Raw genomic sequence first — 12,092 nt, forward strand, 5'->3', positions numbered from 1 at the left:
AGGTTGGTTAGTGGCACCTTAATAACTGAGTTTGATTTCATCATAAGTCATATATTCTGTAAAGATCTAGATGAGCAAGTAGTATAACTAAAATAGATACTGTACAGTTGTCGCTTTTAAAAACGTAGTTAAAAAATTGATGGGCAAATGGGTATTTATTCTGATTCCTGCTGTTATAAGAGAGGAAACCTCAGGAGGTTAGTGAAATTACCTAAGCCTGAAAAGCAGGATCAGTCTCAAATCCAGAAGACTGTCTCCTACTGAACTCTCACATAGTGGTTAATATCACGAAGAGATACATCACCACCCTGAGACTCAGCTGGTATCTTTGAACCTCCCTCTAAAGCACTTTTACCTACTGTTTTTGAAAACAAAACAAAACAAAACAAACCCAACTTGTTAAATTTCCATTTTGTATTTAAATTAGTTACTGGATTACACTTCTTGAGCTTTTTTTTTATTATTTATTTTTTTAAAAGATTTTATTTATTTATCTGACAGATAGAGATCACAAGTATGCAGAGAGGCAGGCAGAGAGAAGGGGTGGAAAGCAGGCTCTCTGCTCAGCAGGGCGCCTCATGGTGGGGCTCAATCCCAGGACCTTGGGATCATGACCTGAGCTGAAGGCAGAGGCCTTAACCCACTGAGCCACCTAGGCGCCCCACTTTTTGAGCTTTTAAAAATAAAGTACTAAAATAATGGAGAAACCTGAAATTAAGGAAAACTAATCAAGACAATCTTGGGTGTCTCCTTTTTAAGTAAAAGTTAATACTTTATTTTTTTTTTTTTTAAGATTTTATTTATTTATTTGACAGAGAGAGATCACAAGCAGGCAGAGAGGCAGGCAGAGAGAGAGGAAGGGAAGCAGGCCCCCTGCTGAGCAGAGAGCCCTATGCAGGACTTGATCCCAGGACCCCGAGATCATGACCTGAGCCGAAGGCAGTGGCTTAACCCACTGAGCCACCCAGGCGCCCCACTTTTTGAGCTTTTAAAAATAAAGTACTAAAATAATGAAGAAACCTGAAATTAAGGAAAACTAATCAAGACAATCTTGGGTGTCTCCTTTTTAAGTAAAAGTTAATACTTTATTTCGATTGCAGTGAGACATGTGGTGAAAGGAAGGTACCAGCACTCAATCCAGGTCCTGCCTCTTACTGCATCAGGGCTTGGGCAGCCCCTGAACTTCTTCTGAGCCTCACTGCCATCATTTAAACAATGAGGAAATGCTGGCATTGATTACACAAAGGGCTATTGTGAGAATGAGTAGAGATAACATACAATAAAGCACCTGACATTGTACTTAATACAAAGTAGGTGCTCACTAAAGGGTACTAATAAGCATTACTATTATACCAGGAATACATTAAACTGCTTCCCCCCAAAATAGTCAATTGCATTAGTTTCAGATCATATTCTATAGCTGTTCTTACAGTGAAAACTTGTCTTTGTTTTATATTAAAGGAGTTTTCTAGTATTTGCTTTAAAATTAAAAAGGCTTGCGGTGCCTGGGTGGCTCAGTTGGTTAAGATTCAATCTGTCTCTTGATTTCAGCTTGGGTCATGATCTCAGGATCTCATGCATCGAGCTCCCTGCTCAGTGGGGAGTCTGCTTGAGATTTTCTCTCTCTCACTTTCTCTCTGCCCCTCCCTCCACTAAAAAATTAAATAATAAATAAATAAAATTAAAAAGGCTAATACTGGGTGCAAACACTTCTGTGGGACCAAAATATATATTTGAAACTTTAGAAACACAGTTAAAATACAAACCAGTTTTACCACACAATTATCATCTAAATTTTTTTGTGTGGAGAAAGAATCCCAAGTGGGAGGAAGGCAGTCTGCTTTTCTAGGTCAGCCAGTTCAAGATTAACCCTATTCCTGCAAGCCCTGATATCTCAATAGGAAAAGAATCACGCTGAAACCTCCTTGCTGAACGAGGTCAGGACACATCATACACCACAGATGTTGAGAAATTTGTCTCAGTATGTAAAAGTGGCAAGAAATGGAGATGGAGCAGTCACTTCCTGCACTCAAAACTGCTCTCTGCTTCATAGAGGAAAAAAAAGAAGGTCTGGACAGTAAGGAAACAAAATGTCAGAACCCAACGCTTTTGTATGATGACACCTTAGTACTCAGTATCTCAAGAGGCAATCTCATAGGTTATTCCCTTCTATGAGAGAAAAGCCAGGGGATTTCTTATCTGGGACGGGATTTCTTATCTGGGACAGGATTTTATAAATGATGGTAACAAAAAGACCAGATTGGGTCCAGAAGCCTGAGAGAGCAGAGCACTGAGGCTGAGGCCACTAGATGGAGAGCCAGAGAGTACTGGAGATGTGTGCCTTTTCTTGTCCCAGTCAACTCCTTACAAGTGTGCTCCTTCTAAAATCTCAGAAACGGTCTCCTATTGGGATGAGTCCTGGCCAAGCAGGAATATGTACAGGACGAGCCTGGGCTTCATCTTAATACATCAACCCAGAGAAGTGAGAAATAAAGCAATTTGCTTGTGTTTGAGACCCCAGCAGATCTGGTCAGTGAGGACTGTGCTGCTCTTGACCTGGAAATAAAGATTTTGCATAGAGAAGCCGCCGGGACTTACTGCCTGGGTTCCTCCACGGTGGCCTCTGCACTTTCCTGCTGGGTGATCTTCTTCCTTTCTTCTTTCTCAATCAGTTTTTTCATAGGGTCTTGTAAGCTCTTGATCATGATAATGAAAAAGAAAAAAAGGAAAAAAAAAAGATCAATTTAAAAAACTCAATTGCCTGTGGTCCAGAAACCAAACCTTGAAGTTAAGGTTAGGGGAGGTTATCTTGATCCTATCAAGTAGACAGAAAATTTAAATGTTCTCAGACCTGTCCAAGAAATACTAGCCTATAAAGGAGAATTGTTTTGCCACTAGATTTATGCTTTCCGCTTCATGGTAAGTTATTCAGAAGAAGGCCTTTTGGCTATTGCTAACTTTATTTTCCATCTTCAACATGTAGCAAGATAAACATTCTGTTCTGCTTACAGCCCACACACTGACAGAGTAGAAGCTTTTCTCCCCCAAAGATGAGACAATTTCATTTTATTTTTAATTTTGTTTGCGATTTTATAATCTAAAAACAGCTTCTGAAAAAATAAGAGAAAACAACACCCTTTTTTAAGGAAAAAAAAACACAAAATAGTGGCTTAACAGATTCTGACAAGTTAACTCCCACGAGTGGACACAGCAGGTGCATCTGAATCATGTAGATTAAAAATGGGTGGGAATCTGTTTCTGGAACATAATTTCTTGGAGTTACTGTCCTCAAGTTTTATCAAATATTTAAGGAAAGACTTTTTAAAAATCCAGTGCCTAAAAACTGCACACCAATGGCAAAGCCTGAAAGAGCAAAAGTTTCCATTATAACTGAATAATGAGTTATAAAAAGAGACCTCTACTTGTGGTCCTAATTAAGCCACAAACCTACAAATTACACAAGAAACATCTCAAGACACTCATACTGCTTATAATCGTAGAACCTTTAGAGTCTGTCCTTTGGGCCTTCCTGGCTCATCCTCCTTGCCCGTCCCCATGCTTCTCTTCTCTCGTGTGACCCACACACAGAAGGGGACAAGCACGTTTCCTACACCAACTCTGACAGATTCATGATGTCTAGATGCAGGCTGGATGGAGATAATGTGGAGACAGAGTCTTTGCAGAGCTTTTGCTAGGATGGATGGTGGCGCCGGTTATGGATGCCAGGTGGACCCTGGTGTTATGCTCTGTCTCACTCCTTATACAGAATAAGTTCCCTAGAACACCTAAGTAATCATGTTACCATTTTTCTCGAGAACCCGTAGTAGTTCCTTATTTTTTTCCACTTCTAGTCTAAACCTGTCTGCCTGATTTGAAAGGTCTTCTAAAATGTGATCCTATCTTACTCTCCCAGATTGCCTCCCACTGGCTTCCAAATGGGAGCTTTCCATTCACATAGACCTATCTCCTCATCACCTTCTATGTGCTAATTGCTCCCTTCCACCTTTGTTCATTCTGTTTCTTTACCCAAAAAAGGTCTATGTGTCCACCCTCAAAATTGTGATCAGTCTTTGCAAAGCTCAGCTCCATTACTGGTATCTTCCTTACAGCTTCATTCACTACGCACACCAAATTCAAGAAAGTCCTTCCATCTTCAAAGTGCATTTACAGTCTTATTCATATTTGATTATATCTATTCTGAATTATGTTTTCCTTCTTAAAAAATATTTTTCACATTAGAAAAATAATAGAACCACTTGTAGAATGCTTGGAAAACTAAAAAGAAAAAAACTATTCGTAATTTGATTCCCTCCCCAAATTAGTTATTATTTATATATATTTCCTTTCTGGTTTTTCATATTCATACTACTTATATATAATTGGAATCATTGCATATAGATGTCTTCTTAAGCAATATGTGTCGGTATTTCATAATAAAAAACATTCCTCATCAGAGTAAAGAATATAAAAAAGATTTTATATATCATAAACATTTAATATCGAATTAAATATACATTCATTCACCATTTTTCTAACATAGGGCCAAGGTTTTTTCACTGAATATATGTGCTATGATTGGAGTTCTGAAGCTTTTTCTTGCATAAAGAACATCCCAAAAGCATTGCCATTAGTAATGACTATTTCTGGACATTTAGATTAGTATACTCAGTTGACAAATAGTTTGAGAGCATTTACCAGGAGCCAGGTGCTGTTTTGGGTGCTGGAGATACCATAGTGAACAAGACAGACAGAATTACTAGTTCGTGATGAATCTAGGCAGGGAATTAATATGTGGGATGCAAAGTGACTGGGTCACTACTTCAGTTAGCAAGAACATCCTTTCTTGGAAGTGACATTTCAGCTGAAGTCAGATGACATGCAGGAGCCATCCATGTGCGGCTCAGGGAGAAATGGAGGCCTGCAGACAAAGGCCTGAAGGAAGGAATAGCTTGACTTGGTCGAGGAACAAAATTATAATGTAGTGGGTAAGAGTACAAGTCTTAGTAGATCAAGATACAGAGGTCTGCAGGGGTCACACAGGGACAACATTTCTTGACTCACCTTCATCAATATTTGACATGATGCCCCACTGCCTTCATCATATTATTTTGCCCTTTACATCTCTCCAACACATGACCACTAAATGGGACCCATGATTATCAGCTGGAGGGGGGAATGTGATAAAGGACAGTACTGGAACAACAAACAAGGCAACTGGAATATGTAGTCTAGAGGTGCTTTTTTAAAATCATACACCCCAAAGCATCTGGTAAAAGCTGGGCATGTGTATTTTGGAAATATACAAAGAAGAAGTTCAACAGATGTCAAAGACTTACTCTTTTCAATAGATCTGCCAATCACAGCATTTTATTCACACACACACACACACACACACACACACGCACACACACACACCCCTTCCAGTAGCTCTTTCCCCAAAGAGTGGTCCAACCCTGCTCAAAGTGAAGCCGGGAGTATTTTCAGCTGAGGTTCTGATGGCCCCAAGATGTACTTTTCAATTCTGTGACGCTTTGTCCAGGCCTCCTGGTTTGCTCAATTATCTTCTCATTGCATTTCCTTTTTCTCAGTCAGCACTAGGCAGGGCTGGGACATGTCTGCTCTCGGCTGGCTGTGTCTAGCTGCCATAGCGCTTGCCTAAGCCCCTGAGATGCCCTTGACAGCTCCATGGTTATCATCCCTTCTGTCTCCAGCCCGACCTCCCCTCATAACCACACTCCAGCAGCTCTCAGACAATCCCTTTGTAATGTAAACCACTCCTTCCTTCTTTTCAACCCCTTCCCTGTTGGGCCATTAGCAGGGACTCAATTGTTGGCTCCCTGTCACCACAATCACAGTTAAGTCACTATTGTGCTTCACCAAGAGAATGGCTACAGTTCCAATTGCTACTTTATTATTAATAATTCCTGTTACATTTTCTCCTCTCTGCCTATTACCATTGTCCCTATAACAATGTGGCTATTGCTACTCAAGAAAGGTGCTAAATATGTTCTTGTTGATTGATAAATTAATGTACCTAGGGTTAAACTTTAAGGTTAAAAATTATAGCTCTTTAGCTAGGAAGTCAAAATCTCAGGGGAACAATAGGAAAAGGCTTAAAGAACCACAAGCAAAATTAATCCTGAGCACCAGAGTGCTTATTTATGAAATGCTAGAATTCTGAGCTAAGGGGAATCTTATGTGGGGAATCTATCATTAGCTTTATTGAGATATAATTCGTGTACCATAGAATTCACCCATCTAAAGTATATGATTCAGTGGTTTTTGGTATAGACACAGAGTTGTGCAACCATCACCACAGTCAATTTTAGGACATTTTCAAGTGGCATCTTTTGAAGCAAGAAAGAGTTTTAGATCAAACTGAATACTCCTCTATTCAGTAAGGGGGAAAAAAAACTCACAATATATATGAAATTTGTTTCTTACAAAGATGTCAAATGATACAGATAATAAATTTAGAGGCACTTAGAATCACCATAGAAGATAAATCATGTCCACTTTTCTCTTTCAACAATCGTTCCTGGGTGTGACTGTCTGATACAGGATATTCTACATGGTGAACCAGTGCTTTCTCCAAAGTTTGGAGAAAACGTCCAAGTGGGAGTCATGGTGGAGGTGAATTCTTCATAGTATTTTAAAGTCCATAACTCAGCTGAAAACACTTAACCCTACAGCATCTGCCAAAGGCAGGGGTGACAGCATTTTCTGTGTGACACGAACACCTGCTCAGGCAAAATGAACCTAAGAGGCCCGGCTGACTGCACAGACAGGACAGGCATCAGATGGAACTATTTTGAATCAGTGGCTGATGGCAGCCACATTCAAATTCATGTCCAGAAACGAAACATCAAAATACGGTTTCTAAATCCCAAACCCACCAGGTTCTTCATTAAAACTGCTTGTGAAAATCACTACATATTAGCAGCAATACAGCATCATACAAGACTGAAAGGTTTTGAACAGAGGAAAGAATGTCTTTAGAATAAGTAACCTTTCTCTGTTTAAGGCTGCACTGACATGCTAATAGTTTCCATCAATGCTTAAATGGTTTCAGGAAGCACACACACAATATATAAGATCAGCGTGACAGAGGAAATGCGCAGATGGAGCTTGCAAAAGTGTCTTAGAAAGGAAACAGCTTAATATAATAATGGGAGTTACTACTTCCTGTATTAGGAAAATAAAAGCAACAGCAACATTCATCTGAATGAAAGCAAAACTACTCAGCAAAACAAATTTTACAGACAAAAGGCTAGCAGCCAACCCTAATACAATGACCTAAGTTAAAGTTTAGCCTTGACGATCAAGTAACATTTTTTCTAATCTTTAATTATGACATTTAATTTTCTTAGGCTACTTTCCATTAATTATGTTGTATGCATATGAAGGTGCCAAATGATTGTCTATAAAAGGAAATGGAAGTGCTGAAAATAGCGAGGCATGGTTAAAAGACGGTGAAGTCAGTTGGGTGTGTGTATGTTTGTGTTTATATAATTGGTAGCACATGAGGAATAAAAAGCAGAGGCCGTGATGATGGGTGTATGACACACACAATTCATGGCCATTTAGCATGTCCCTGACCTCCCCACCCACACAGTTATGTATCTCTAAAGATACTATGCAAGGAGCATTGCTAATCTAGGACCAGAATTGTACCGTAGAACAAAAGATTAGAGAAAAATAAACACAATCATAAATAAGATATATTATCTTGTTCTTTAAAATACGATGGAAAATTGTTACTGGGAAGGCATCATGGTGTCCTGGAAAGAGATGCACTAGGAAAATAGATCAAGTAGTGCTGTGACATGGAAAAGGTTCTTCACCCCTTGGGGGCTTCTGTTCACCCTTTAGAACAATGGAGTTAGTGACAAGTATACCTTCCTTGGAATGCTGAGGATTAACGGAGATAATACTTCTGCACAGTATCAAGTTCATAGTGAGCAATCAAACTGTGCTTTCTTAACAACAATTTTTAAAGGCCTAAAAGGAATTAGATGTCTTTAAGGTCTCCTCTTGTGTTAGGTACTGCACTCCATGTTTACACATCTCACAATTCCTGGTTTCCTGATACGAAATGGAGACTCAGGCGAAGTAACTTGCTTAAGGTCATTCAACCATGAAGAGGCAGAAGCAATATTTGATTCCAGGTCTTCAAAATTCTACAACTAGTTAAGAAATAGTATCGAATAGCCGAGCCAAGAACTGAACTCCTTCGTAGGAAGTGCCCAAGGAGATCAAGGAGACTCCATTCCAAACTCTAAAAGAAGGGTCCTAGGTTCCTAGGTATCTGAGGGACTGACATATAGATAATGTTTTTCACCTATGTGCAAACCTTTCAAATGAAAGTTTACAACTGGACATTTTTAAAGGTGGCACTTGTGCCTTCTCCTGCCCTCCTTGTCTCTCAGCTGGAAGCACCCCCCCTAGAAGATATGACATGTCTCAGAGTGGGAAAGGCATGAGCACCTCTGTTCCCAGACTATCACATGCTGGGCATGTGGTCTTGGGCAGACCTCTAGATCTTTCTGAGCTTCGGTCTCTTCATTTGAAACATGGTGTGTGGGGGTTACCCAAGTAGACTCAACTTCTCAAGATTATTTGAGGATAAAATACATGTACTTTCTATATGTTCGTGCTGAACCTGGCAGTATTATTAATTATATTATCCAACCTTGGCACATTAGAGTCACGCATACCAGGACAAATTCTCTGAGACGTTACTTCACCTCACGTTTAGCAGAGTCTCTGGCATTAAGTCACTACCCACATAATGATAATATTTTTCCTTTCCACTCAAGTAAAAGTAATGGAATGAGAAGAAGTGGAGGATGGAGAGGAACCTTACCGTTACGAGGAGAGCCTGAGCTCCCAGCTGCCTGGAAGAACCAAGGCCAGTCATCACAAGGGATGGATGAACAGATGATCAGCCACATTCTGGCTCGCCCCCCTCAGACGTCAGTGGTGGCCATGGTCATGGTCAGCCCCCCTACCCCATCCTCTCCCATAGACTTAGATGCATTTCAGTTTCGCAATGATCTGGCCTGGAGCAGCTTAGGGGGAAAAAACATTCTGCTAAATGCTGTGTAAAGTAATGACACTGAGAAAACTTGAAAGTCTACAAGGATATTCTGGATGCTCGCCATGAATAATTGCCATGTTGGGACTGGCAACTAAAATAGCATTGCAGAGATATTTACCCAATTTTCATAAAAACTATTATGGCTTTATTTTCAAAGCAAGTAACTACAGAGCAGTGTGGCTTGTCGGTAAATGTTCAAGTGATTAACTGAGAAATGTGGAGGTGGGTGGAAGAAGGCTGTTAAGCATACAAATTGGAGAAAAACAAAATTTAGAGACGGATGTTTTTGAATTGTGAAAACTAAAAGCATTTTGGTCTCCAGAATGATGTTCCTTATAACAGTGCTAAGTCCTAGACCCCAAGAGAGAGGAGAGGGAACACTGGCACATCTGTTTCAATGGTTATTTTTGAACATGCCCAGAGTTAGGTTTTCAAATTCGGGTTTCCTTAGTTAAAATCCTGGCACAGGGCAAAAGCCAGTTGCAAAGCCAAAGTGCATTTTTTAAGAATTAGCCCTGTTGCAGGGTGGGAAGCCTCCCTGCCTTTCTTGCTTGCAGGCCTGCCCTGCCCTCTTCTATCCTTGGGGGAATTTTCTCAGCCCAGACCTGGGCCTGCTGGGCCAAAGCACAGTTTTGAAAATGGGGCTGCCAGAGCATTGGTGGCAGTCAGGAAGGGAATAGGTTATCCTGAGCGAGGTCTGTGACGCCTCTCCCATTGCCATTCACAGCCTTGCCTATGAAATTCACTGCAAAACTAATCATCCAGGGTGAAAACAGAAGTAAGAAAGTAACTTATACTAGGCTACAGAACCTGGCAACCTCAACAAAACTCTCTATCTGTATCGACACTGGCAATGGCTATCTTCTGGATCCACTACAGAATTCTTGATAAACCCATCCCTCTGTGGGACCACTGGTGCCACCAGCACGGCCACAGAGCTGGCAAGTGATGAGTCAAAGTTTAAGCCAGGTCTGGCTGTCTGCAGGGCTTCTGACCTTACGTACTTTGCTTTATCTTGCATCCAGAGTCAAACACCTACCTCTCTTTCCTGCTAAAAATACTAGAATGGGGGCACATCACAGAAATCCATTTTACTACTGGCTGTTTTCATTATATATAGGCGCTCTGATCTCTTTTAAAAAAACACAGGCGGACATGCCTTCCCCTCAAGCAGCTCCCAGTGGGTGTGTCCATTTCTTCAAAGTGCCCCCAGGGCTCACTTCTCTAGAAAGATAAGTAACTCAACCCACATAATCGGGGAGAAAAGAGCACTGATACAAACAGAACTTTAGATTTTTCAGGGAAAAGCCAACTCCACTCTGGAGGGGTTTCTTTTCTTTTTGCTTTTGCTTTTGCTTTTTTTGTTTTTGTTTTGCTTTCTCTGAAGCCTGTTTTGGATCTCTGGGGAAGTGTGTAAGTAAACGGCATCATAGAAGGATGAGGTAAACATGACCACATCTGAGGGCTGGTAATTCAAGACAGGGTACTGTTTTCCTCCAGACAGCATTTCATTTAGCTTTCAAAAAAAAAATGCTTTAAACTCATAGTCTAAATTACTTTCTTTAAAAAAGTGACAGTACTTTTGAGATATGACTAGAAATATTCCATTCCTATCTCCATGACTATTTCTATCATGTGAAAGTCATTCTCAGATGATGTGGAATCAGTCTAAAATTAACATATTAATAATAACCCGTGCAAAATACCTATGTTTAATAGCATTTGAATGAAAATATTTTACTGTTTGAAAATATGAGATTAGAACATTGCTTCTTTTATTAGGAACCACTTTAAAAAGATGGTTCTCTACACTTTAAATCTGAGCTGTGCTGCATTCAGATAAAAAAATGGTAATATTAAAAAATTTGTAATATTAAATTTCAATGCTAAATTTCCCATAAAGGTAAGATGCTACAAAAATCTATTAATCATAAAACTTCAATGATGAAGGATTATGTCAATAAAGGTACAGTTTATAGAACTACCTCAAGCCTGAGTAAAAAAGCAATAGCAGTCACATAAAACATTACCACAAAATATTCGCAAAATGTCAACACAGTCACTTGGGTATTTTTCAAGTTGTAAGAGGTGGAGACTCAATTCATTTTTACAATAAAATTATTTTGGGAAAGAATGACACATTTTCTACAGAAAGCTTCATTAGAAATAAAACTTTAAACTTCTGGGGCATGAGTTATATATCCCTGTAATTCTGCCGCAAAAGACTCTTCCCTCCAAACATCTAGTGTTTAACACATTAATTATCATCCTTCATCAAGCATAAAACTAACAGTCAGGAAATCCAGCTGCAGTGGCACAATTACCAACACTCAGAATACACCCTGCAGCAAAGAAAACAAATGGGTTGCTTTTCATTAACAGAGCTTGGCCAACCTCTCCAAAGACAATGTTTTCTTTCCAGCCGGAGTCACAGAAGCATTTTGGGGATGATTTGCTTAGGTAAATCCAGAGAACAAATAAATTGTGAAACATCTAAATTTCAAAATATCCATTGTCAATATATGTATAGTGTTATTCAGAAGAAAATGACATCTATTGAAAATGACTCTCAAATCAAAATCTCTTAAAAACAGGGCATGTTTAAAAAATATTAGTGCAAAAGGTTGCTAAGTCATTTAATATCTTCATGCTTGATGGCAATAGATAAAGTATTAGTGGTTTTCAGTTTTGTGTTTCATGACACACAATATGTCTCTATGTATGCAATAATGAGCTGTGTGATAACAGGATTCTATTATATAGGTTTAGGTCCATATAAAGAAAATAATTAGTGACTAGCTTGTGGTTCTAATATAACATCATTGAAAAGCCTAGATGACTAGCATTCTACTAGAAAAGTAATAACAGCCTCGTCTAGTTGGTTGATTACTGGACACTTAACATTCTTAATATTACTATAATTATATTATACTTTAATAGATATATTATTTCTACTGAGTTTATATTACAATTAAACCATAAACTGTTATTT

At 39.2% G+C, this 12,092-nt stretch overlaps 1 protein-coding gene across 15 annotated transcripts in view; it reads right to left on the minus strand.

Moving 5' to 3' along the window:
• The window catches only part of ICA1 (islet cell autoantigen 1), a 141,538-nt gene that overhangs the window by 25,684 nt on the left and 103,762 nt on the right, over positions 1–12,092 (minus strand). For all 15 annotated transcript variants that reach the window (XM_059171219.1, XM_059171217.1, XM_059171232.1 and 12 more), the window contains one exon: positions 2,599–2,696. In XM_059171219.1, coding sequence (XP_059027202.1) covers positions 2,599–2,696 — 98 coding nt within the window. The remainder of the gene's footprint in view (positions 1–2,598; positions 2,697–12,092) is intronic.

The sequence above is a fragment of the Mustela lutreola genome, chromosome 4 (assembly GCF_030435805.1).
Source record: "Mustela lutreola isolate mMusLut2 chromosome 4, mMusLut2.pri, whole genome shotgun sequence".
Classification (NCBI taxonomy): Eukaryota; Metazoa; Chordata; class Mammalia; order Carnivora; family Mustelidae; genus Mustela; species Mustela lutreola.